The sequence below is a fragment of the Trachypithecus francoisi genome, unplaced genomic scaffold (assembly GCF_009764315.1).
Source record: "Trachypithecus francoisi isolate TF-2019V2 unplaced genomic scaffold, Tfra_2.0 Lachesis_group8, whole genome shotgun sequence".
NCBI lineage: Eukaryota > Metazoa > Chordata > Mammalia > Primates > Cercopithecidae > Trachypithecus > Trachypithecus francoisi.
The window spans coordinates 53,817,727-53,845,182 of NW_022681473.1; the positions used below are offsets into that span (position 1 = coordinate 53,817,727).

Below are 27,456 nucleotides of genomic sequence, written 5' to 3' on the forward strand. Positions count from 1 at the left end.
TCTTAAGCAGGCTGGGGCCCCATGGTGATTTGTCCAAATTGCTCAGTGCTGGTTATCCTGCAGCCTTCCTCATTAAAGAAGAGCAGGCCCATTCGTATTCTGCAACACTTTAATTACCGACGAGCAGAAGCCCCGTGCAATTATGCTCATTATTGCGTGTTCTGACCTGGCTGCACCTCCCACTCTGGAGCAATGGAACATGGTCACCAGCCCTAAACCCCTGGAGCCTTCAGTGGGAACCCTCCTCTCCAAACCCAGGGCCTGGGACAGGGCTGTGATTGCTGCCCCATTCTTTCATTCATCTACACAGAAAATGGGAGCTTAGTGCCTTCTGGAACAGCATTTAGTGTCAGGCAGGGAAGGGCACCAGCAGTGGTCTCCTGCCCACAGAGACTGTGCTTGCAGAGGAGGGAACTACCCTCAGGAGCCATGGCACTTTCCATTGTCTGGCCTCTCATGGGGTCTGATTTCAGAACTGTGTTCCTCTTCATATGGGGAATACCTCAAGTCCTCAAGAGACCACCAAATGACTTCAGGGTTTCAGCAGAGCTAGGGGGAAATGGGCCAGTTAGGGGCATTCTCTTTCATGGCCATTTCTCCTTCAAGGAGAGACCCTGGTGCAGGTGTCAGAGGACCAGAGTTGGGATTCTGTCATGGTAGCTGACTGAGAATGCAGCCATAGGTGGGAACTCAACCTCTTTGAGCCTCAGTCTCCCTGTCTGTGAAATGAGACTGGACCTGGTCCTTCTACCTTTGCCTCATGTTGAGACTGTTTCTAGCTCCAACCCTGTTCTGGAAACTGGATTTCTGTGATGAGTGAGAAGCAGGAGAAGTCGCAGGCCTTCTGGAGTAAAAGGAAGTAGATTTTGGCAGTAGAAGCCTCTGGGAGGAGGCATCTTTGTCTCCTGAGGCTGGGTGCCTGAGGTCTGGCCTCACCTAGGTGTTGGCTGCCATTTTGGAAATACTATGAATTTACTTTGGTTGCCTTTCCCATTCTACTGGATTTAATAACATTAAGTCATTCTTCTAGTAAACAATCGGGGACTCCCTGCCAGCTGCCATGGGCTGTCCTAAGTGCCCATGGCATTACTGTTCAGCTGGCATAGTCACTGACAAATTCAACTCAGGTGTGGGGTGAACTTGTTTCAATGCTTGTGGGCCTTACTGCTGGACATTTAGGACTCATCTTTTTTTTTTTTTTTTTTTTTTTGAGACGGAGTCTCGCTCTGTCGCCCGGGCTGGAGTGCAGTGGCCGGATCTCAGCTCACTGCAAGCTCCGCCTCCCGGGTTTACGCCATTCTCCTGCCTCAGCCTCCTGAGTAGCTGGGACTACAGGCGCCCGCCACCTCGCTCGGCTCGTTTTTTTGTATTTTTTTAGTAGAGACGGGGTTTCACTGGGTTAGCCAGGATGGTCTCGATCTCCTGACCTCGCGATCCGCCCGTCTCGGCCTCCCAAAGTGCTGGGATTACAGGCTTGAGCCACCGCGCCCGGCCAGGACTCATCTTAAGTGCATCAAAGAAGGGGCCCTTGGAAGAATCTGGACTCCTGAGCCCTCCAGCAAAGTTGGAGCCAGGACATGGGGTGGGTCAGCTCCTGAGGTGACTGTAGCTGAGTCACTCGCAAATCTAAGTGCTTGGCTATTCTTTGCAGGTGCCGTAACCTCTCATTTCCTGACAGCCTGCCGGAGGTGAGCATCGTGTTCATCTTCGTCAATGAAGCACTTTCGGTGCTGCTGCGCTCCATCCACTCAGCCATCGAACGCACGCCCCCGCATCTGCTCAAGGAGATCATCCTGGTGGATGACAACAGCAGTAACGGTGAGTGTCGGAGCTTCCCAGGGCCCAAGCCCTGCTTCCTGGCTGACATCGAAGCCGATGGTTCAGCATCGGGGTTCACATTTGCTCAAGGCTGTCTGTGGCTGCTCTTTCTCTGGAGTATAGATGAAAAATTCATGGTGGCCAGTGCTTCGGAAGGTTCACTGCATCCGAGCACGGCCTCTGCATCCCAGAGGGGTCTGGTCCTTAGGCTTTTTCTCACTGGCTGCCTACTCTCCCCTCCCATATTCCAGTGCAATATGATAAGATAGAAGGCCCTGACCTCCTACCCTACCATGTACACAGTGAACATGTCCAGTGACTCTTTTCCATGATGCATCATTTCACCTAGTAGGGTTGCTCAGCCTCTGCCTGGAAGATTGTTCACTGGTGTTATGTTAGCAGTGGTGGTGGTGATGATGGTGCTGGTGGTGATGGAGGTTGTGGTGGTGGTGATGATGGGGATGGGAGTGGACATGTAACTCAGTGACAGCAGCAGACCTGTCAAATGTCTAGCCTCTTTGCTGGATCCCCTGTTCCCTGTTTCATCTGTCCCTAGCCAGGCCCTAGGCGGCCTGCAAACACCTCATTGAGGCCATCACATCACTAACTCTCTTTCTCCAGCACTACCAGCCACCTCTTCTCCCTGGTGCACATTTCTTGGTCTCTAGTTCTTTGCATCCCCATGTGCCATCATATATCATTCCAGACTTAAAGACCACATTTGGAGACAGCTGAAAAACCAGTGTTCTTGACAGGGCCATTTATATGAATGTACTTCTGATAACGCATGATTTCTCAAAATAGACTTCTGGGTCGCTGTGTCACAGAAACACTGAGCTTGTGTTATCTTTTGAGTTTTCTCTGGTGTCAGGTAGTAAATTTCCTAGTGAATCAGTTGCTGTAATGAGAAGTTCAGATGGGCAATTTGTGATTTGTTATCAATTAAAGCTGAAACACATTGGATAATTGCAATGTATTTAATCTGAGAAAGTGAATCTTCATTTTCATTTTATCATCATATGGTAAGAAGTGTGGGAGCAGTGCTGTGAGGGGATTTTAGAAATTTCTGAAGGACACTGCTGGAGAATCATTTGATTCTCATTGTTCCGTGGACGTGAAGAAAGGAAAAGGCATCAAGGATGCAAATAGGCAACATAGTCTTAAAGGTAATTGTCTATCACGAGGGAGACAGGAAGGGCTCAGCTCCTGTCTCTGATGGCTGCCTACCATCATCTAGCCTGGGACCCAAAAAATTAATGCCTAAGAAAACTCCCATCCCCTAGTGACTAACGCCAGACAGCCTGACTAGCCTGCCCCACACACTCTATCCCTGGACTTCACCTCAGCCTGCTGATCCTCCTCACGTCTTACATTGTAAGGAGGCACAGCATGGAAGAACCAGCATTTGAGGATGAAAACATCCCCCAAGCAAGAGGCACAACTTCTCACATAACAAGAGAGAAGAGAATGGAGCACTAGGAGGAAGAAATCTCAGAGCCTTTCGTTTCTTCCCTATGGTGAGAACCTTATCATGTCCTTAAGGATACCATTTGGACTATAAGCCATATGGAAAAAGTTGATATTGAGTTTGAGAAATTTAGATAAGGAAAGTGAATCAGATATAGAGGATTTCCTATTTGAACTTAAAGAGTTTGAACTTTATTTTGTAAATGGCAATAACTATCTAAAGCTTTTGATCAGAGGAATGACGGGGTCAGAGCTGGGCAATGGAGGAATTTGGGCATGCTTTATGATATTGGCTGGGGCATGTTGAAGAAGGGAAGTGGATGAGAAGGCTATTGCAGTGGTAGAGAGAAGTCAAGAAGCCTGGAGTCAGGGACAAGTTATGGGCCCGAGAGGTATTAGGAAGGAAAAGTCTGTTGGACCATTTGACTGAGAAGCCGTGGGCAGGCAGGCCAACGGTCAATGACAGCTCAGAGTTTCAAGCCAGGGTGATTTAGAGGATGGCGGTGCATTGCCCCAGAAGAGGCAGGCAGCAGGAACAATGCCCTGGTGCAGTAGTCCGTCATCAGGGATGCAGACGAGCAGCACCTAAGAACTTTCAAAACCAAAGCTCTAGAGCATTGTGGTGATGGTTCAGTAAACTATCTTGATTGTGGTATTGGTTACACAAAGCTGCACTTGTCATCACAACTGCATCGAGCTATATATGCACACCCAAACCAGTGCCTGCCTGTATAAGGAGAAAGCTGAACAAGCTCTGTGGATTGTAGCCATGTCAGTGGCCTGGTTTTGATATCGTGCTGTGGTTGTGTACAACGTTACCATTGGGGAATACTGGGTGAGGGGCACATGAAAACTTCTTGTGCACTTTTGTGAATCTATAATTACGTCAAAATATTAAGTTAAAACAAACAAAAAGCTCTCCTAGGAGATTCTAATTCAGTGAGTTCGAAGAGGGTTCTAGACATCGCTGTTTTAAAAAGCATTCTTTTTTTTTAATTTTGATTTTTTTTTTTTTTGAGATGGGATCTTGCTCTGTTGCTCTGGAATGCAGTGGCACAATCACAGCTCACTGCAGCCTTGACCTCCTAGGCTAAAGCAATCCTCCCACCTTTGCCTCCCGAGTAGCTAGGACTATAGTTGCGTCCACCATGCCCGGCTAATGTTTTATAATTTTTGTAGAGATGAAGTCTCACTATGTTGGGCAGGCGGGTCTCAAACTCCTGGACTCAAGCAATCCTTCTGCCTTGCCCTCCCAAACTGTTGGGATTACAGGTGTGAACCACTGACACTGGCCTTAGAAAGCATTCCTAATGATTCACAGGTCTGTTAGAGAAGCTTTAGTTTCAGGAATAACATGTGGCTTCACTTTTGAACATATTCAGTGTCCAGTGCATAGTGTTAAGAGTCAGAGCTCTGGATTAAAGCCTGAAGTCATAGATTCTGCAACCCTCTCTACATGGATGATAACTGACCACGGAAAAGTCCCTCAGCCTCTCAGAGTCTGTTTCTCTCTCTCTGGAAAATGCAGATGATAAATCCTCCTTTGCTTGCCTCGCCTGCCTGCAGTGGTCACATTATGTGTGACTGTGAATTGATCCCTGTCACTGTTACCCTCCCTAAGTTCTAACCCATTTCCAGGAGGCAGGCACATAAGCCAGCAAACTGCATGGCAGGAGCCCCAGAGGGGAAATGTGGGAACATGGATTTGGAGTCTCATGCGTGGAGTACTTAAAGCCATTGACTGGAAGGAGAGGAGGTCAAAAGGAAAGTGGAAAGAACAGAAAGTTAGAAGCTTGAGAGAATACTGAGGGTAAGATATGTAGGCGTTGGGAGGAAGAGCGTTAGCAGGTGAGAGAGGAGGAACGCTCGGGAGAATCTGGAAGACAGCACAGTCTCTGTGGACAGAGGGAATTTCAGGAATAAGAGAACCGTCTATTCACATGACCCCACAGACAGGTGGAAGGATGAGGAACCTGAGCAGAAGCCACTGAGTGTGGAAGGGACAGACCCGGGAAACCTCAGCGAGAAGCTTTAGTGGAATGTTGGAGATGGGGGCTGTAGAAGTCAGATGAAGATAAAGAGCAGGCAGTGAGGGAAGATTTTTCCTCGAGGATTCTTGACTATAGAGGAGAATCACAAGCTCGGGCAGGAACTGGAGCAATGTTTTCCAAAAATAAAAATTAAAAATTACCATCTTCTACAGCAAGAAATAAAGTTACATCATGACCCAGGATGACACACCCACTCACACCCATACACACCCGATGGGAACATGACTTTTAAGAAACAATGCTTACCCTTATAATGTGCCAAGCACTTTGCTATTTTCTATTATATTATGTTCTGTTCTGTTCAATTCAATTCTATTGTATTTTATTGTGTTCTAGTTCTCTTTTCTTAAAGGTAGGTTGTTCTCGAGACCCTGAGTGCATATTAGAATCACTTGGAGGGCTTTTAAGGCATTCAGGGCCCAGGTTTTACCTCTAGTGATTTAATGGATCTGAGGCCAGGGTTTGGAGCAGGGCCTCTGAGGAGGAAGATGGGATCCAGGGCACAGAAGCAAGGATTGCCTCTGAAAATAAAGGAGTTGTCTTTCTCCTGCTCTGTGAGGGAACAGGGAGGCAGCAGGAGGTAACATGGCTGTGGTGATGGGTGCCCAGAGTCAAGCATAGCAGCAGGCTCAGTGCCTGATGGCCGACAGGGCCAGAGTGGAGGCCGGATACGATGGGAAGGGGCCTGGCCCTGGCTAGAGTTCCCGTGTGGAATGGGACAGGGAGGTAACCAGGAATGGGGTTCCTTGACCCCAGGCTGAGCTGAACTCACAAAAGGGGAAGAAGAGACACTAGAGTGAGCTCCTGGAGGAAGTGGCCGCTCTCTGGCCTTAGGACATGGCTAAAGGCCCCTCGGACCTCAGCCTGACTTGGAGGAAAGCAGCTGTGGCCAGACCCTGTGCAGGCTCCATGTGGGGGGCTGCTTCTCTTGGGCATCTCACTCCGCGCAAGACTTTCATGTTTTTCAAATCAGGCCAACTCAGCTCGGTTCAACTAATGTTTCTGTAGTACCAGCCCGGGCCAAGGGAAGGAAGGGGGTGATGGATCAGACCCAGTCTCTGCCATGAGGAGTTCGGCAGGCAAGTCTAAAGTGGGGATGAAATGTTCTAAGACTTGGTTTCCAGGCTCGGTTCTGCTGCTTTCTGGCCATGGGTCTCTGGGCTTAGGTTTTCTTATGTGCCGCGATGGGGACATCAGGCCCTGACTTGCCTGTCTGCCTCACAGAGGCACTGGGGATAAGGTGAGGGAATTGGAGTGAAAGTTCCGTGTAAGCTTCTGGGTGCTTAAAATGACAGTGATAATAATAACAACAGTAACAATAATCATGATAACAGCTGACAAGCAGCCACTGTTGAAAGACAGCTGTTTTGATGGGAAGAGGGCAGAATTTGGCATTCAGCCAGTTTTTCCGTTCCAGCTCTTTCTGACTTCGTGCTAGCTGTGTGTTCTTAACCTCTGTGAACCCTATTTTCCTTATCTGTAAAATTGAGATGTATAATTCCTACCTCAGGGGTTGTTGGGAGGCTTGAATGAGATAACACGATGGAAGGGATGTTGGTGTTTAAAACTAAATTACGCAGCCGTGCAGAGCCATCCGAATGTCTTCCTTACTAAACCTTCCTTCCCAGGTTTCTATTACCAGTTCCATGCATGCTGGCATCTCGTGTCTCCCCAAGCTCTCTTCGGCCACATCTTTGCTTTGGTTCAGGCCTGTGCTTCCTCAAATACAGGAACAGGGCAGTCAATCACTGCTTTCTTCTTCCAAGCCTCTCTAGACCTTTAGCTCTTACTCAGAAGCTAGGGACTGAAGGCTCTGTAAGTGGCCGTTATGTAGGAGCCTGAATCCCTGTTCTCTGTCTCCTTAGCAACTTCCTCAACAAGCTCCACTTTTTCCGGGGCTGGCTCCGATCTATCATGCTGTCACTCTGCTGCAGCAGTCTTAAACTTTAGCGTTTGAGCTTGGTTAAAAATATGGACATTTGGCAGTGTGTGGTGGCTCATGCCTGTAATCCCAGCACTTTGGTAGGCCAAGGCAGGAGAATCACTTGAGCCCAGGCATTCAAGAACAGCTGGACAACATAGCAAGACCCCATTTGTATATTATTAAATTTTTATTTTTTGAATAATGTGGAGGTTCATACCAGGCATGCCCTGGCCTCAGGACATTTGCACTTGCTGCTTTCTCCATCTGGAATGTTCTTTCTACTCCATCCCCTCCACCCTGCTCCATATCTGCACAACTTGCTCCTTTTCCTCTTTAGGCCTTTACTCAAATGCCTGCTTCTCACTAGGGCTGTCAGTGAATCACCCCATTTAAAGGGCAGCCCTCCTCCATGTCACTCCTCACCCCACCCCTTGTTTCTTTTCCTCTGTATCTCCAAATGCCATCTGACATACTGTGCTCACTCATTTACACTCCCCTAATTATTTGTACATTTCCCTCCCCCAGTGTGTAAGCTCCAAGAAGACAGGGGCATTTATTTTGCTCCGTGAAGCATCTCCAGCCCCTAGAATAGTGCCTGGTATTTGTAATTGTTCAATAAATATGGATTTAATGAAATAATTTTGAATCTGTAGATCTGGGGCAAGGCCTGAAACCTGCATTTTAGCATAGCTGCAGGGCACTCTGATTCTTTGTGAGTCACTGTTCTAATTGTTGTCCTCCATCTGTGCTGCAGCTGAGGAGCCTGGGACAGCTGCCTCCGCCTCAGCTCCCCCAGAGCTAGCCTCTGGCTGTGGGCACCACTGGGTGGAGTGTTTCTTCCTGGGCCAGGGTCCTTGGAGCTTCCCTGTTGTATCCCAGGGATATGGCATGAATGTAGGGTGGAGTGCAGAGGAGAAGGTAAGTTTCTCTTGCTGTTCTGAACTCACTTCCCATCTTCAGAGTCAGATGATCAACCCTGAGCCTCCCTGCATTACCCACCCTCTGCAAGCATTCCTGACAGTAGTGACCAGGCTCTGCCTGCTCTGCAGCTCAAAGGCCATGTTTCCCCTCCCCTCCTCATCCTCCTTGTCAAATCAAGAAAATGGTGGGAGCACAGCTCTGAGCCTGCTGGTTTCAATTACCACACTTTTCAGCAAATCCCAGTGGACCAACGTCTTTAGCTGGGACTGTGTGATTCAGCCTCTACAGACTTCCAGAGGGAGGGAAGCACCAGGATTTTCAGTCAATGGAGGCGTCTCTGCCTTTGACTCTTGGCATTCATTGCTTCATTCTTTCAGTCCTTCAACAGGTTTTTGGTGGCCACATGCTTTGCGCCGAGTGCCTGGCTAAGCACTCCGGGAGCTTGTTCATGTGGCACAGGTATCCCCATGCCTGGCACAGAGCGAGTGCCCAGTGAGCGCGAACCTGCTCAGGCTCCCTCACCAGCTGTCCCAGCTGTTCCCTCGCCCCATCTCACAATTCAGCCACTTCCATTTCTGGGGGAAAAAAAAAAAGTTTTCTTTGCTGTAGTCAATTTCTGTTTCTTTTTGAACTCATGTCCTCTTTTGATAAACATAAAAACCACATACCCTTCTTTCATGCCACTTGAAATTTCAAAATTAATTTGAATTTGTGATTAAAAGCACATCAAAGCAATGGTAATATCAAATATTCTTTTAAGAATCCCATGCCCTGGAGATGTCTGTCTGCTCTGGGTTGGCAATGCCTCGCCCAACCTGACTCCAGCCCGACACTTGTCTCCTGCTGCCGCTTTCAAGCAAGGCAATGGCTGGTTCCCAGCACTTCATGTGCTTGAAGGCTGGATCGAATCTTCTCTCTCTCCCAGGCCAGGGATCTCCTTTGTTCATTGACCCAGTCTTCACGCTGGTCACGTTTGCTAGAAACCTCCCATATCCGTTGCCAGGAGAAGGCATACAACTCAGCGGGCCTCAAGAGATGGGCAGAAGGAAACTGTCCCTCCTGACAACAGCATCAGATGGGCAGAACCCAAGGTCAGCCAATTAATCCTAGCTGGCTCTTGGGAGGAAACTGCGGACCTACATTGGGCAGAAACCTGCCAGTGTGCCACTTCTTTACATGGCAGAGCTGAGCTAGGGCCTCAGGTCTTCTGACTCCCACAGAAGACCACTTCCTCCAGCACAGGCAGTCTCATCGCTTTGTCCAGCATGCACTTCTTCTTGCTTGTCTGCATTGTATGTGGACATGGTGGCCACAGCCAGCCCATCCTGGTTTACTCCCTTTGCTGGGAATGAATGTCCTCCACTACCCCACCCACTTTGCTTAGCTCCAGCCTTCCAAAGTCAGCTTTGCTACTACTGTTTCCAGAAATTCCTCCATGGCTCTGCCCCCAGCACCACCTCAGCTGGATGAGGGGGTTGGCCTCAGTGCTCCCATGCACCCTGGCTCCTCCTTATCCTGCTGTATTTTACCTGGTTTTTGACTCACTAAATTACAGTGAGTAGTTTAGGTCAGACTAGCCAAGGTGACCAGTGTGACAGGAACATGATCCTGGTCATCTCAAGACCCCAACAACAACTAGCCCAGTGTGCCACTGATCGTAGTCACTCTATCAATTTTGTTGACCAAAAGAATAATCATGATCTCCCAGGGAAGTAGATGTGGTCACCATCTCCATTTCATAGATGAGGCAGCTAAGTCGCAGAGAGTCTAAAAAGGAAAAAAGGGACCAGGCCCAAGGCCACATAGCCAGGAAGTGCTAGGACAGGAATTCACATCCAGGCCCGCTGGCCCTGGACCTCATGTCTTTTCTACTCTCCTGCCCCTGGAAGCCTGGGAGGCATCAACATGGGCACCTCCTCTCTGGTTCTCTCCTGACAGCCAGCTCACCCCATTGCTTCTTAGGGATGGCAGACCAGAGCCAGGATGACCGCCACATGCACTAAAATGGCAGGTCCAATGTAGGTGAGCCTCCTTGGCCCTCTCTTGGGTACAGTGATGGCTGGGGTCCTGCATCTACTTTGCTGGGGGCGGTAGGCAGGCTTGGCCAGGAAGGGTTCCCGAGGCTGGTTTTCAGGCTTCCAGCTAGGCACCACCCAGCTAGCTGCCTCTGGCCAGGGCTGGAGTTTGACCCCCACTTCTCCAGGCCTGATCCTGAGACTCAAGTGGCCCCCAGTGCTCCTAGATTTTCTAGAAAGAGTCCTGACCAGGCACCCCCAGCTCATTGAACACTTCGTATGTGCCAGAGTTATTTTAAGTACGTCACATAAATTAGTGCCATATGATGGTGGTATGGACCATTACCAATGTCACCTGATGTAACAAGGAGGCAGACACAGAGAAGTTAAGGAAATTGTCCAGAGTTACAGAGGCGTGATTTGATTGTCTGGTTTCGGAGCCTACACCCTTTACCATTAAACAGGCTGCTTGTCTCTGGTGCACCATGGATCTCTGATTCCAAACAGCTTATTTGAATTTTGTCCTCATCCCTTTTCTCCATTCCCTCTGGAGAGAGAGCTGTTGGGCAGCAGGACCAGTGAAGTAGGAGACAAAAAGGGAACTTCAGAGAAGGGTGTGTCTCTGTCCTAGCCTCGAGCTTTGCCTGGAGCTTTGCCTGGGGTTTCAGTAAGAAGGAGAGATGGGTTGCATAGAGGCTTCCTGGCTTCTGTTGGGTGAGAGGTAATTGAACAGTTGACAGCCGTGCTTTAGGTCACCTTGTGAGAGGGAGGCAGCTTCCTATTCCCTGTGAAATAGGGAGAAGTTGGCATGCCTGTGTGAGTGTGCATGTATGTGCATGTGTATGTCTTCACATCTTTTTACATGTATATGCAGGTACTCTGTTCATGTGTGCACACATACATGTTTCTTGTGTACGTGTGTATTGCATTACATGCATGTAACACATGGTTGTGTGTGTGCCTTGCATGCATATCCATGTGTTCATATTCATGCATACAAGTGTGTGTGTGCATGGTGTGCACACATGTATGTGTTAATGCATCCATGTGAGCACTGTGTTCGTGTGTATATTGTGTGTCTGTGTGTGAGCGTGTTTGTGGGTGGATGCGGACCTGTGTGTGTGCACTTATGCAGTAGTGTGTGTGCATAAGCAGCATATGCAGCCACATAGGCACGTGGGCTTGTGTGTGCTTGTGTGATCAGTGGTGTTTCAGTCCCCACTAACAATGGGTTGAGCCTCTTTAACCACCCACTGCTACCTGGAGCCACCTTCAAAATCCTGATGAATGACAAATAATTGCACAACTGTGAATCATTGTTATTTTTAATTGTGGTAAGAAAGTCAATGTAGTGATGAAATAGAATCAGAGCTCCCCAGATTGCCTGCCACCAGCTGCTGGGTCCTTCCCCACCCCCTGCAGAACCCCCATTATCCCTTGGCCCAGAGCCTGCCTAATCGTTGTTTAATGTTTCAAAGATTCTGTCCTACACAAGAGATAGTCATTCCAGGCTGTAAAACTACCAACAGCTTTGCATACAGCTGGAATAATTGCAAACGTTAAAAAAAAAAAAAAAAAAAAAAACAGAGGAAAAGGATGGTTCAACAGTATTGTGCTTTATGGAGCTTAAAGAATCCCATATAGCTAATCGAATTACAACCAAGACTCAGGCAGCTTAAAGGTGTTTACACAGCAAGGCACATGGGCTGTCAGCCCATTCAGCCAAAGGCTCCTTGCCACTGCCCGCCTCTATGGCTTTGACCAGTGCAATTAGGCTGGCTCACCCACAAGACTGGCAGCAAATACCCAGCAACCTTGGGGTGCACACCGCCCAGTACCACCTGAGTCCTGGGTTCTCTTATCATTGCCCCTTACTGCCTGGGGTTGCTTCTACTTGCCACATCCTATACCAAGCCTGAGAGTTCCTCTTGGGCATGGCCACAGCTGTGTCTCCTCTGGTGATGTCCAGTAGCACTTTCCCAAGCTCTTACTTATATGACTCTTGAGTTTCTGGCTACTCCGGGTATTGAACGCCCATCTCTCCCTGTCGATTGAAGCCCTGACCCCAGGCCTGGGCCCTGCTTTGGCCAGTTTCTATGGAAGTAAAGTTTCTATGTATATAGACATATATATAGATACAGATATAGATATAGATACAGATATCTGACAGATTCAACTGATTTGACTGTGTCCATTTCTGAACCTACCTCTCAGCTACCACACATGATTCTATGCCAGGGTACTCAGGCCAGGGGCACATAGGGGCTAAAATAAAGTCTGTGCTGTCTATTTGCTAAATCATGCATCCCGGTATGAGTCTGTCTCCAAAGTGCCTTTTCTAACTGGGTAGTCCGGAGAAGGCACCTTTTGGCCAAGTACATCAAGGTGCTGTGTGCTAGCAGCGTGGCCAGTCCCGACCTCTGCAGAGACTCTGCAGAGCAGTGTCGTTTCTTCCCAGTGGATGGCCTTGACTTAACAGCGGTACAGCAGCCCGGGATGACTTCCCTGTACCTGCTGGCCAGCAACCCCAGCTTTCCTCAGCCTCTGAGTTGGTCCTGCATTTGGCCTGCCTCTGTTTCCTGTCAATTTGCTGTTCTCTGGTGAAATGGAATCTTGCTCTGATGCCTGCCTCATCCCCTTAGCTGGGCTCCAGCTTCCCAGCTAACCTTGGTCAATCCTCTTCCTTGAGGGGCTAGACTCCGTTCCCTGTACCACCAAACTGGGGCCCTACTCCCACGGTTCGATCCGCCTGGCTTCCTACATCATGGGGGCTGGGACTTCCCACTGCTAAGTTCCTCCTGAAATAAGCATCCTTAGTGATGCCTGGGTGTATAGGCTCTTGAGACACATGCCTCTTTGTGGACCAGCCCCAGGACTCAGTCCGTTTCTGCAGCTCTAGTCCTGTATGTTGCCAGCCTCTTCTCTGCTCTCACCAGCCACTCTGCCGAGGTCCCAGCACGCTGCACTGCTGAAGCTGCCTGAGCCTGGCAGTGGTGTGGGTAGCTCATCACTCCTCTTGGCCCCTTTACCTGATACAGGAAACTTTCTTAGAGAATCAGAAACTCGCCACCATGCTACCCTGCTGACCAAAGACAGCATCTGGGAGGGCAAAGGGCCTTCATTCATTTTGCTCATGAGCTCCCTGTGGCAATCTACAGCAAGAGGGCTTTGTACTATTTTGCTTTACGGACTAGCCAAGGTGACCAGTTTTTGATAAAGCTGGCAGGAATCAAATACACATAAAAGGCCTTCTTCCCCTGGTCAGCTGTGTGACCATCTGTCAACGGGGAAATCCGCAAAACTGGAGCTGAGTGTTGGGGGTGAATCAGGAGGGGTGTCTTTTGCCCTCTGAGGGGCCCTGTTGCCAGCCACTGGGATCAAGCTGTCCCTAGAAAGGGCCAGGGAGCATTACTCAGGGCCACAGTGCAGCCAGCAGGAAAAGTTTCCTTGTTCATTCTTGGCCCCCAGCCTGTCTTTCTCAACAGCTTGAAAAGACAAACTCAGGTGCAGACAACAGGTACAGTTGAACACAGGGCACTCCTTGTATGCCAGGATCCTCCTTCTGCTTTCTTGAATAGTTGAAACAGTTCAAAACTCAAATGCTTCATACTGATATTAAATCTTTGGAGTATGGAATACCTTCTGGTGAAATTGGTTTCCTGAAAGTCTGCCCCAAACCATGCAGTGACCCAAGTGGCCTCCAGTAGCTTCAGAGTCTCAGTGCTCAGCAAAATGTGGAGCATGTGGATGAGAGTTAAGTGCTGTAGCCACCCCAGCTGCTGCCCATATCTGTCCTGCATAATTATCTTTCAGAAGATGAACACCTCCTTGTTGGATGGTGAGGGCGGGAGGTGGTGCTAGAGACAGCACTAGGAGTTGGGGAAGCTGGTGCAAATGACTGGGTCTGAGGGTCCCACAGCAGGTATTGGCTCACCTATGCTGCATAGCAACAGAAATCTGCTCTCTCCCATGGTGACTGGGAAGCCAGTTTGGGTTGGGGATGTTTGTTTGTTCTGATTTTTGCTTTTTCTTCTTTCAAAAATGAGAGCCCTTATCGACTCTCAGGAGACCTAAATTGGGAAACCAACTCAATTTTTTTCAGGAACAGTCTCTCCTCTCTGCTCAGGCCCATGGGGACTTGCACCCCTTCTGCTCTTATAGTCACGCATTCATTTAACAAATCGAGTACGAGGCCCAAGGCTCTGCAAGAGGGAGGCAGCAGGGAACCAGCTGTGGTTCCTGCCGTCAGAGAATAGCAGGCAAGTAGACAGGTGCTCCAGCCCTCATTTGGCACAGATGCAGACTGCCCAGGTTCTAGATGATTTTAGGAGCTCATGTCCCAAGAGCTCATGGCATAAATAGAATTTTAGGAAGGAGAGGCAAGGGCAGCCTATGGCAGGGTGTTCCAGTTAGGCCTGGTCTTGGGGTGGCTGCCATGAGACAAATCCTGAGAATCATATTGACACAAAGATTCTTATTGCACTTGTATGTTTTATATTAAAGTTTGCATGGTTTTGTTTCGTTTCTTTTCTTTTCTTTTCTTTTCTTTTTCTTTTTCTTTTTTTTTTTTTGAGACAGGATTTGCTTTGTTGCCCAGGCTAGAGGGCAATGGCATGATCTCAGCTTACTGCAACCTCTGCCTCCTGGGTTCAAGTAATTCTCATGCCTCAGCCTCCTGAGTAGCTGGGATTACAGGCGTGCACTACCATGCCTGGGTAATTTTTGTATTTTTAGTAGAGACGAGGTTTCGCCATGTTGGCCAGGCTGGTCTTGAATTCCTGACCTCAAGTGATCTACCCGCCTTGGCCTCCCAGAGTGCTGGAATTATAGACGTGAGTCACCGTGCCTGGCCGGTTTGCATGGTTTCTAATAAAGGATTGAAACAGAAAAAAAGCACAAAACAAAGAAACGTCAGACTAGTGAGCAGGAAGGCTTTTTACCAGCAACTACTAACAGAAGGCTAGTTTTGCTGGATGGCCCCATGGTTGACTTTGACCCCTTCTGTGCTGCTAGAGTAGAGGCTTGATTTGTAGCCAACCAGAGGGCATGGCCTGCGTGCAGAGATATGCGATTCTCTTTGTGTTTTCCATCCCTGGTCCCTATACTGTGACTTCCAGTGGCCTTCTCCACTGAACACCTGACCTACAACTGGGGTAGTGACCTGTTTCACTGTGTAGGTCCCTCCCACCCTAACGGGCTTCCCTTAAGGGGCATTGGGCAATTTGGGGCAGGTAGCCCTAAAAACTAATCCAACTCCTCATTTGACTGGAGAGAAAACTGAGATCCAGAGAAGTTAAGTGAGTTCCTCAACATCACACACCTAGTTCATGGCAATGCCTAGAGACCAACCCTGGTCCAGTGCTTTGCTAGCTAGACTCATTCATTCCACAGACATTCACAGAGTACATTCTCAAGTGTCAGCCATCACACTCAGCACACCAATCTAAAGATGGATGAGAGATAATTTCTGTCCCCAGTGAGCTAGTGGCCTAGTGCAGATGATAACACGTAAATAAGCAAAGTGCTGAGTGCCATGAGTCACAAGTGAAGGGAAACTGTGCTGGAGAAGCCCAGAGGAGAGATCTCAGCCACTCTGGGAGGACTTCCTGGAAGAGTTGGCATTTGAGCTTGGCCTTGGAGATTGAATGGATTTGGGTAAATGGAGATGATGGTGGAAAAAGACAGAACCTGCCTTTGTTTTTGAATCTTCTTAATTGGGGAAGGAATCAACATGATAATTTACTAGGTACCTGCTGTGTTCTAAGCACTGTGCTAGGCATTTTTCCATACGGCTTCTTTAATTTTTTTAGTACTTCTCCCCATCTTATAGATGAGGAAACTGAGATTCAGCAGTAACTTAATCCTAAATAGAGACAACTTGTTTGATTCCTTCTTCTCTCTTTCCTACAAATCCTCACCCAATGCTGTGTGCCCCATGAGGGCTCAGTGAATGACTCTGAGGACTGAATGGAAACAGACAGAAACATCGGGATAGAAGAGTTTTCAAAGTCATAGGGAAGGCAACACTCCTCTTCCTTAAACAATACATGGCTGAGCACAGAGCCATTTAGTATTTCTATTGTCAAAATACATGTCTTCCTCATGGATATATACACTCCATCTTCAGGCTGGTATATTAACCTAAGTGAATACAGACAAGAGCTATTTGTTTTAGCTAAGCATCTTTCATGTGTTAGCTCATTTTGCCCTAAGGACATCCATAGGAGATAGATCTTAGTATTATTAATACCATGTTCATTTCACAGATGAGAACACTGAGGCTCAGAGAAGCTACAGGTTACACAGCTGGGAATGGCAGACCCAGCATTTGAGCCCTAGTTGGATCCAGCTGCAGAGCCTGAGTCCCTAACCTTGTTCTGTGCTCAGGGGTCCTAAACTCAGTCGCCTAACAAGGCTAGACAGTGTGAATATGGGAGGTGGGCCGATGCAAGGCAATAAGGAGCGGTGGAAACTGTGGTGAACAAAAGAATGAACCCAAGCTCTGCCAAGAGGGGCGGCCAGCACTATCTCCAGCCTATTGCTGTCCTACAGGACTGGCAAGTTTTCTCAAGTTGGAAATTCACACTTTTATGCTTGGTGAGCTGAACAAGCCACATGGGCAGGTCAGATATGGCCCTAGTCTGTCTGTCTGCAGCTTCTGCCATATTGACTCCCACTGTGAGAAGCAGAAGCTTCTCTTGAAATGCTTTTTATCTCAGTCATCACTGTTGAAAACCCCTCTTGCACTGTTTCCTCCTTTCTCTCCCTCTGTCTCATAATTGCCTGTTCTTCATATCTCAGAAAGCAGCCACTCCAGATAGGCTGAATTAACTACTTCTCTGTGCAGCTTTCCTTCATCATGTGCACAATTTTAGGACATCATCATTGGCCATATGGTTTCATTCCACTGATTCAGGAAGGCCCCCTTCTGAGCTGAACAGCCCTTTCAGAAAAGCGCATGGTTTTGCAGTGGCACTGTGGGTTCTGTCCCTGGGTTGTAGACTCAGATGCCATCCTGGGTGAGTCACTTCCCTGAATCTTGAGACATTGCAAGCAACTTGAATCAGGTTCTCTGGTTCAGGTCAGGAGTAGGAGTAGATGTGGCCAGTGCCTGAGAAAGCTGACCAGGCTGCAGAGGAGTCAGATAGAGCAAGGATCACTTAGGACAGCTTGTCAGTCAGGTGGGGCTCATCTCAGCAGGACTCCCCCCAGGAGCAAGCGCTGGAGGAAGGGACGGGACGGGACGGGGCGGGGCGGGTGGCAGGGCTCAGTCCTATTCATGAGTTGGCTCAGGGTTTGGGCTGCTATTGTTTTGAGGTTCCATGGCTTGCCAGGCTGCCCTAGCTTTCCTAATTCCCTTCCCCTGGGCGGCTTCCTCTTCCTGCACCATCTCTGACCCGCTACCCTGGGGGATGGTTGTGGAGTATGTCTGTGGTGGCTGTGGTTGGTGTGGTGGCGGCTGCCATCTAGGAGTAAATAACCACAGCACGTCAGAGCTGAACAAGACCCAGGAATTGATCTTGGGCCCCATGCTTCTGTCATCCAGGGAAAGGAATGTGAGTTGGAGCTTTACAAAAGCAAATCTTTAAACCTTTCCTCACTTGATGAATTCGATGGGGTGACAGAAATAAATTAGAAATTAAGTAGGGGCTCAGAATTTACATGAGCTCCCTGACAAATGGAAATTAAAAAGAGCATCTCCAGCAGGGTTAATGTTGAAGGTCAGGTGCCCGGCATCGTTGGCAGGGTGTCCCGACCCTGGTCTCGGGAGGAAATTGACTGAAGGGTCCTGCTGATGAGATCGGGAGGTGCAGAGAGGGTTCTCCACCAGACAGTGGGAAGGAATTAACTTGTCACCAAATGACACTCACTGATATGACAGAAAATTCCAGCAATGCAGGGACGATTTTAATGCCAGGCTACCCAGTGGCAGCATTGACTCTCCACATTTCCCTAAGGAGCTTAGACATTGAAGAAAGGAATGTGTTTCTGTGCATTGGAGGAAGCCTCTGGCTAAGTTACAGGCCCACTTCCTGTGGACTGTCTGCGAGCTTGTCTGTGTTGTCAAATTTCATTTGGCTTAAAAATAAGAACTAATGCAGAGAATCAAAGAAAACAAAGTTGTTTTCTCAGTGTTCCTGACCAGGGCTGCTTAAGCATGAGGCTGAGATATTGGCTGAAGTGATTTCATTTTCTCTGAAAAGAACATTCAAGGTTGCTGTTTAATCTTTCTGGAGTGAGTTGCCACAGTGTTAGGTGCCCAACTGCTGCCCTCTAGACCTGTGTACTCCATATTCCTATGACATGTGACTCCAACAGTGGACAGTGTTGCTGATTGCTGAATTCCTGAATTCTACTTGGCAGGAAAAACAAATCACCCTCCTGCTTTGCAAAAGAGATGGGTGGATGGATGCATGGATGCATGGGTGGGAGGACACATAGATGTGGGTGGGAGATAGATTCTGTATTTTCTGTTCTATGTTGTAGGGTTTTTATGCCCACTTTAGAGATGAAGGGACTGAGAATCAGAGGAGCTGAGTCACCAAAGTTCTCGCTGCAAGATGGTGGCCAAACTAGGATTTGTACCCACATTTCCCAGCTCCAGGTTCAATATGGCTCTCCTCTCCTTTCTCATATTTCCCACTAGACTCCTTCTGTTTTTACTTATGTATTTCTTTAACTGCCTTGTACCTAGAGACAGACTCACATGAACTTGGAGGACCTACTTATACAAGGAGGTGGCTACAAGGACACATTGTTTTTTTTCATTCAGCAACTATTTATTGATCACTGTGTGGGCAGAATTCTAAGTCATCACCCATCCTTCCCAGCCTTGATTCCTGGGAATTAGTGTATATGCACTTCTCCGAGTTATTTACGCAAATACTAATCTGAGTCCTGCTGTGAGGGGAATTGACTGATGTAATTAAGGTCCCCAATCAGTTGGTGAGGCCTGACCTAATCATATGAACCTTCGGAAAGCAGAGCGTTCTCTAGCTGATGGCGGAAGGGGAAGTCACAGAGATGTACTCTGGTGGCCTGAGAGAAAGCAGAGATCCATGCTGTGAACTGCCCATGGGACAGGGTGACAAGGGCAGCCTCTTGTTGAGGAATCTGAGCATTCCCCAGATGACAGCCAGCAGGAAAGCAGGGACCTCAGTCCTACAACTGCAAGGAAGCAAATTGTGCCAACAACCAGTCAATCTCAAAGAGGACCCTGAGCCCCAGTTGAGAACTACAGTGCTGGCCAACACCTTGATTTCAGCCCAGTAAAACCCTGAGCAGAGAATTCAGGCTCATTATATCTGGACTTCTGCCCTATAGAAACTAAGAGATAATAAATTTGTGTTGCTTCAAGCTGCTCAGTTTACAGTATTTTGTTATGCAGCAACAGAAAACTAATCCATCAACAACAGTATGCCAGGTCAGTGAGCTGTATGCTGGGAATATGAGACTGACCTGGTCTCTGCTGTTACAGAGCTCCCAGCCTAGTGTGGGAGACAGAAAAGAAACAAATGAAATTATTACAGGCCATAATAAATGCCTTAAAAGACATAAAAAGAATGGTATGGGGCGGGCGCGGTGGCTCAAGCCTGTAATCCCAGCACTTTGGGAGGCCGAGACAGGCAGATCACGAGGTCAGGAGATGGAGACCATCCTGGCTAACACAGTGAAACCCCGTCTCTACTCAAAATATACAAAAAACTAGTCAGGTGTGGTGGCGGGCGCCTGTAGTCCCAGCTACTCAGGAGGCTGAGGCAGGAGAATGGTGTAAACCAGGGAGGCGGAGCTTGCAGTGAGCTGAGATCCGGCCACTGCACTCCAGCCCGGGCGACAGAGTGAGACTCCGTCTCAAAAAAAAAAAAAAAAAAAAAGAATGGTATGAAATAAATCTAATGTGGGGCGGGGAGCATGCTTCAGGTTAGATGATTGGAAAAGGCCCCTCTGAGCTGAAAAGGGTAGAAGGAGAGAGCCATGTGAAGAGCATGGAAAAGTGTTCCAGGCACAGGGAATAGCACATGCAAAGGCCCTGAGGCAGGAGACGACATGGTCTCAGAGCCACAAAAAGTCCAGTGTGGCTGGAGGATGGTAAGGAAGCGGGAGGATGGCTTGAGATGGTGTTGAAGAATTAGGTAGCAGCCTTGTCATGTAGGACCTTTTAGAATATTACTTTCAGTGCTTTCAACAAACAATATGCAAATGGGCATTTTTGAAGCTCTCTCTGGCTGCTGTATAGTGAATAATTTGGGTATGGGTAAGAGTAGCCACAGGAAAATCATCTGGGAGGCTGTCACGATGCTTCAGGCAAGACATGATGGGGTTCAGACTGTAATGGCTGTAGGGAGAGAAAAGTGGGTGCATCTGAGATCTATTTGGACTTGTGATGAATGTAGGGGGTGAAAGAAAGGAAAGAATGGAAGACAGCTCAGGTTTCTAGCTTGAGTGACGGGGCGAAGGACGATGCAGTTTGCGAGATGGGCCAGACAGAATTAAAGGAAGAACAGGTTTGGTGAGTAAGATCCAGGGTGAAGTGCTGAACGTACTTCACCTGTGAGACGGCTGGCCGAGGGAAGATCTTTGGCAGGCATTTGGATAGATGGCACTGCTGAACAGAGCAGATACCCAGGCCCTCAGAAGAGGTCAGGACAGGCTGAGCCTGGCTTCCCTGCATAGCTAGCTCCACAGTCATCCTCTTGAAGAATGGTAGAATACCCTGGTTACAACACAGCAAGGCTTCAAAGAACCAGGGCCTGGACCCCTGGAGTAGTCAACTTCCCAGACTCCCTCTGCTCCATGCTGGGGCCCCGAGTGCAGCCACAGACCCAGAGCAGAGGCTTCTGGGAAGGAGTGACTCTGAGCTGACACCTCAGCAAGTTACTTCAATTGTTCTGGACTAGTGGTAAGGTGCATTAAGCACCAAATTATATAAACCTGAAATTGCAGTCTAATGTTGTTAAGGGGCCTGAAGGAGCTGGAGAAGAATGAGCGTGAATAAGGAATCGTCCATAGGATGATCAAATCCCTGATTAAAATCACCTCCCTAGATCAAATGGCCTCCAGAGAAATTAGAGAGTGCCTCTGAATCCTAATGGAGCATCTGCACCTCTGGAGGGATGTTTGGCCAGACTATTGCTTCCTCTCCAGGGCCACTCAGTGCAGAAGAGCTTCCCACCAGGGTCCTGACACGGGGCTCAGGCATGCAGAGCAGCCAGCTAAACAGGCCCTGAGCCACATGGTGCGGGGCTTGTTCCAGCTTCTCCAGCTTTGCCTTGGAGAGGCTGTTCCCCCAGAAGCAGACTCTGAGACACAGATTCAACTGCATGCAGTTTATTCAGGAAGTTCAAGATATGGCAGTGGGGTAGGGAGATAAGACAAGGAAGGGAAACCACCAATAAGAGCTGCCAGGCACCACTGTGGGAAGAGCTTAATCCTATGGGGATACTCTGGGAAATGGGTGTAAAATTCATGCCTTAGAATGATCCCCCATGAGAGAGGAGGGAGCTGGGGTATTTATCCACTAGCTCCCTTCCGTCATTGGTTGAGAGTTGCTTTCTGGGGGTGTTAATTTCTAGTGCTTCAGCCTTCTATATGCTGGGGCAGAGCAGCCTTCTGTGCATTTGAATGAAGCCCATGGGCAAAAGTTCCGATAATTAAGTGTGGTGAGATGGGGAGTAGGGAGGACGGTTAGCAGGGAGCACTTTGAAGAAAGGAGGCTCCAAGGATATCAGTTGGGCATCAACAGCATCTGCTACAAGGGCCATGTGCATATGTTTTGACACTTAAAAACTGCATTTCTAAAAGCCTTGGGATAGTGACTGTGTCCAAATCTACATAGGCCAACTGCAAGGCATGCTGGAACCTCTGTAGGTCATGCAGAGACCAGGGTTAAGCAAGACTGTGGTTTGAGCATCTCCTGTCCACAGTGCTTAGAACCTGGGGCTCCATTTAGTTTTGTGACTGTGTGGAGTAGGACCATCTGATGATGGACAGAGCACCTGTGTGAAGCGGTGGCTTGGGTTATATAAAACTTACTCAGGCTGGGGTAGGGATTGGGGATTCAAAGTTTCAGCAGTTTTGAAGCACAATCCAAACCAGGTCTGGGGGAGCAAGGGTAAGGTTCCATCTCTGGGAAATACTTCGGCAAATTCTAGTAGGGGTCTAGTAGGGCCCTAGCTAAGAAGGGTTTCAGGTCAGACCTGAGAATGCAAAACCAGAAAATTGCAGTGGAGCCACACTTACAAGGCCTGGGGACATTTTGGGGAAGTAGGATGGAAGCACGGCTGGCAACAGTGTTCAAAGGACTCCCTTGGCACCACACCTACCAGCTGGAGCCAGGTTACTATAGTGGATGCTCTTGGTGTCCCATCCAGATCCCTTTTGCTGGCCAGTTCACCTGTCCCCAGGTGCTATGAGTGTCGGTGGCCAGAAGCTCCAAGCCCTACCTTTTTTGAAATTTCTCTGTTTCCAGGGGTACCTCATCGCAAAATGCCTGGGATATGAGGTCCCACTCCCCAATATGGCCCACAACCAGTGGCTGATTGATATGGGTGTCTAAAAAAATCCAGCCTCACCTTGGACAGGACAACTCTGAGATGCCCTTTATGCCCCAGGGCTCCCTATGGGGTCAGAGCAACGCTAGACTTGAACCATGCAGCTGTTTGCTCAGCCTCTTCCCCTGGCCTGACTTGCTTCCCTCACTTGCTGGCCAGGATTCCTTGAGGGCCCTCCCTCAGCAAAGCATTTATTTAAGAATCAAGAATCCCCATCTCATGCTTCACCTTGAGAGAGCATCTCTAATATTGTCCCATGCCAAGATATGTGAGCAGTTCCAGGCGAGCCGGTGAGAGATTTGCTGTAGAAGGATGGCCCTCTGCCCCAGTTGGCCTTTCAGGGCCAAAACAGGCACCGTTCTGAGCAGACCAAGAAGATGGGTCATCCTATGTAGCAGCATCTCAATCGGGATGCATTGAGTTCCTGTGGAGCCCAGAGCTGTTCTAGATTCTGTGGGAGTCTAAAAGAAGCAGGAAAACGTGTCTTTCATGAAATTCAAAGCTTATAATAAGCAGGGGCTTATTTCTGCAAGCCTTGCCCCCTGTTGTGGGGATTTCAGTTCTAGTATATTCAGATCACTCCTTGTGCATAGACAGCGGGGCAAAAAATGTTGTCCAGGCTGGAAGGCAGTGGTGACCACAGCTCACTGCAACTTAGATCTCCTGGGCTCAAGTGGTTCTCTCACCTCAGCCTCCTGAGTAGCTGGGATTACAGGCGCCACCACACCCGGCTAATTTATTTTTGTTTATTTAGAAACGGGGTCTTGCTATGTTGCCTAGGCTTGTCTCTAACTTCTGGGCTCAAGTGATCTTCCCTCCTCAGCTTTCCAAAGTGCTGGGATTACAGGCATGAGCCACTGCACCCAGCCTCTACTAAGTTCTGTGAACCCACCAAGGGCTGTGGCACCCAGGAGGCATTGACAGAGTTAAGCCAGGACCCTGCTGTCTCTAACACATCCTAGCAGGAAGCTGTCTTGGAGGGTGCCAGTGTATAATTCCCTGTGTATACTGGGGAGGGCTTGAGAAATATTGTCTCAGTGACAGCTAACAGCCTGGATTAAGTAAGGGTCACCCAGGCCTTTTCATTTGAAGCATCAAGCACTGCCGCATTTCTGGAGACACAGTAAGACAGGAGGCAGGAGCCTCCAGTTCTGAGCCATAAAATTAGACAACCGTCGTTCAACTAAAATTCCAGACCCACGGGAAAATGCCTCTTAGTGTGCATATTATCTGCAGCAAAGCGAAGCAAACTTTCAGGTGTGTCATTGAAAACTGCAGGGGTGAGAAATCTTGAGAAAGTTTTAGCAAGCGAAGGATGGTAAATGGAAATTAATTATACAGTGCCCCGATTGCTCATTTAAGACATGTAAAAATACCACCAGTGTGCCCTTTATTTCATTTGCTGTCTTTATTGTTTGAGTATAATGAAGATAAAAATGTGTTAGGGCTTTTCCTAGGTTTGCTTCTGAACTCACTTCCCTGCCCCCCAATTTTTCACACAATCTTCAATCCCCCGACCACAGGATCTGATGGCAGGGTACTGGCAAGGAGCAGGTGGCACTCTCCAAGTGGATAATTTGAGCAGAGTTTCATCAAGAGATGAGTGTAGAGGTGTGAGCAGGATGTAGGAAAGCTGCCATGTGGGACAGCACAAGACCCTGGGGGCTAGAAACAGCAGGAATCCCTGCTACTCCAGGCCTGAAGGGATAGAGGACAGAGGGGAACAGAAGCCAGCACAGGGAGTCCCTGACAGGGAGAGGCTGGGAAATTAAACACCCTCTCTCTCAATTTCCCGCTGTCTCTGATCCTCCCCTGTGGGAGGGCCAGGGAGCCCGGTCCAGAGAGACAAAGAAGGGTGGGGAGAGGCAGAGAGTGCCCAGCCCACGCTGTTGTCCTAGCTGACAGTGCTGCAGGGCGTAACCCTGGTAGTGCAGGGAGCTTTGAGTTGACTTCTGGTTGCTCCGATGGGGTTTGAGGTTTAGCTGTAGACTTGTCACTGTGTGGTAATCTTTGTTTACATAGAGCAGATAGAGGTGACCTCAGACAAGACAGACAGAAGTTGGCCCACAGAAAAAGGAGACCAGAGACTCACATAGCAGAGGGGACTCAGGACTTGGTCCAGTCCCCTTATTAGTTTCCTGTTCCAGCTCACATAGTAATTTAGGGACAAAGCTAGAACCAAGGACAACACTGAATAAAATGTGGGGCACAGTAACTGTCTTTAGATAGGGCTGAAATCAGAGATTCCTGCATGGAGCTGCCTCTAGTGACTGGGGAGAGCGTGGAGCTGGGGTGGGGGTGGGCAGAGAAGATACGGGGAGTTATCTGGGAACAGACTATACCACTGGGCTTCACTTTGGGGGAACGGGGTCCCCTAGAGGACCTGACCGAGCACAGGAAGGCTGGCTTGTGGTGGAGATAGAGAGCTGACGAGTCCCAGGACTGTGGCCAGGTGGAGTCCTGAGCTCTCTCCAGGGCTTGCCCTTTAGCCAGACCAGACAGTGCAGAGAGCAGAGGCAGCTTTGATTCTGGGACCTGCTGGGCCTACCCTCTGGGAGGACAGGGATACAGACTGCCTTTAGGGAGTTCCCGCACTAGGAACCCGGACACTCACTGAGCTTCCATCCCAGGATTTGAGCTGCTGACCCTGAGCAGGGAGCTGGGGAGAAGAAGTGCATCCTGGCTGCACCCATGAGCCAGTAGCTAGAAGCAGGTGGGCAGAGAGCCACCAGCCACCAGCCACCAGCCTCCCACACCTCAACAAGGGAGTGGCATCTGTTGGTAGCATTTGGAAGGAAATGCTGGTTTCACCTCTAGCCTGTGGTACCAGGGCTGTTTTTAATTAAAGACATATTCCCTTGAAAAATGCATTGTGGCACCTCAGTGCCTCACCACCAGGTCAAAGTTGGAGGAGTTGGTGACTAGGACACACATGTGTCTGTGGGCTGCTGCTGTTTTGCCCTTTGGAGCCTGATCATCTGGGTTCATGTGTCAGCCTTGAGAACAGCCTAGGAATCTAGTTTTTAACTGACCCAAATCAGGTGGTTCCTTTGCAGAACACTGCTCCGGTCCTGGCACTGTGCCACTTTCTTGGTCATATAAAGCCATCCTGTGTCTTCAAGAAGCTTACGGTCAGGGGTGAGGGTGGAGGCTCCAGACACCATGGAAACTGACTTGGGCCCATTAGGCGCTGTTAGCATGTCAGATCAGTGCTGGGTCATAGCAAAAATAGACCTTCTCTCCTGCCTAGGATGCAGGTGTGGTGCCTTGTCAGCTCCCAACAGAGACTGAAGGGGCAGCCTCTTTTCCTTTATGTAAGAAACATTTGTTTAACTGGGAGAGTAGGCATCCCAACAGGTGACCCCAAAGAGACAACGACTCTTGGAAGGCAGGAGTGCGACTTGGTGTGCATATGCCTCCTTTGCCTGACTCACCTTCTTCCAGAGTCTTCTTTGCATAAATCTTGGGTGCTCTCTGATGTGTTCATTGAGAGGAACCTTCCCCTAGGCTGCATGGTTGTATATTCCTTTTTTTTTTTTTTTTTTTAGATGAAGTCTTGCTCTGTCACTCAGGCTGGAGTGCTGTGGCATGATCTTGGCTCACTGTAGCCTCTGCCTCCTGGCAAGCAATTCTCCTGCCTCAGCCTCCCAAGTAGCTGGGACCAAGGACCAAGTCGGCCAGGCTGGTTCGAACTCCTGACCTCAAGTGACCCACCAGCCTTGGCCTCCCAAAGTGCTTGGATTATAGGCGTGAGCCACCACACCTGGCCGGTAGTATATACTTTTTAATGTGTGGTTTTCTGAGTACTGTTTTGTATAATTTCTCTCTCTCTGGGCAGCTCCATTGTAAACTCCTCAGGGAGAGGGCTACATCTTAGACACAATGTCTCTTATAGGGCGCTCAGGACACACTGCTTCAAGGAGTGAATGGCTGCGGGTGGGGCCTCCAGTTGGTGCATTCAACAGGCAGCTGGGAACTCTGCCCTGGCCTCCCTCCCTCTCTTCTCTGGAGCAGCCATAGCTTACTGCTGTTTACTCCTACTGCTCGTAATCCCAGGGGATCTGGTCCCTTTTCCTTTAGCTTTCCAAACCTTTGTTTGGCCATGCTCTTCTTCTCCTTTGCCCTCATTTTAGGTTTGTTAAGTTCAGTGTCCAAGTAAAGTTATGCACCTCCCTTGTCCTGCAGTGCCTCCTGACTGCGTCTGAGATAACATGGTCACTGGGAATATCTCCTCTCCTGTGCCCTAAATCATCTGGCAGCATTAGCTGGCTACATCATGCAGCTGACTTTGAGAACACTCTGCAGTGCTATTTCTGAATAATAATAAATGGGGCCGAAGCCCAGTGGCCTTTGCTATTTATCTCTGGCTCTGCAGAACAGAGACGTGTGTGCTGAAGTGGCACAGGCTGTGTCTCAGTGGTGGTGGCTCTCTCAGGGGAAGGCAGCTTCCCTAATTGCCTCTTCATTGCAGAAGTGGCCTGGTCTGTTTCCTCAAGGGAACATTTGCTAATCTGATTGGAGGATGCTTTCAGCGATTCAGCACCAGCTCTATGCCTGGTCTGTCAGAAAGCTGCACGACTGCAAAGAAGGATGTCTGTCAGCTGGACACGCCAGCCTTTAAAACCAGTCCCTGCCATCCACAGCCATCCTCAGGCACCTCCTCCCCTTTACGGCCTTGGCCTGAACACATTGTCTCTGCCTATGACATG

General features: G+C 48.9%; 1 protein-coding gene across 3 annotated transcripts in view; it reads left to right on the plus strand.

The window, feature by feature from the left end:
* The window catches only part of GALNT18 (polypeptide N-acetylgalactosaminyltransferase 18), a 350,932-nt gene that overhangs the window by 185,973 nt on the left and 137,503 nt on the right, over positions 1 to 27,456 (plus strand). For all 3 annotated transcript variants that reach the window (XM_033204872.1, XM_033204874.1, XM_033204873.1), the window contains exon 3: positions 1,652 to 1,818. In XM_033204872.1, coding sequence (XP_033060763.1) covers positions 1,652 to 1,818 — 167 coding nt within the window. The remainder of the gene's footprint in view (positions 1 to 1,651; positions 1,819 to 27,456) is intronic.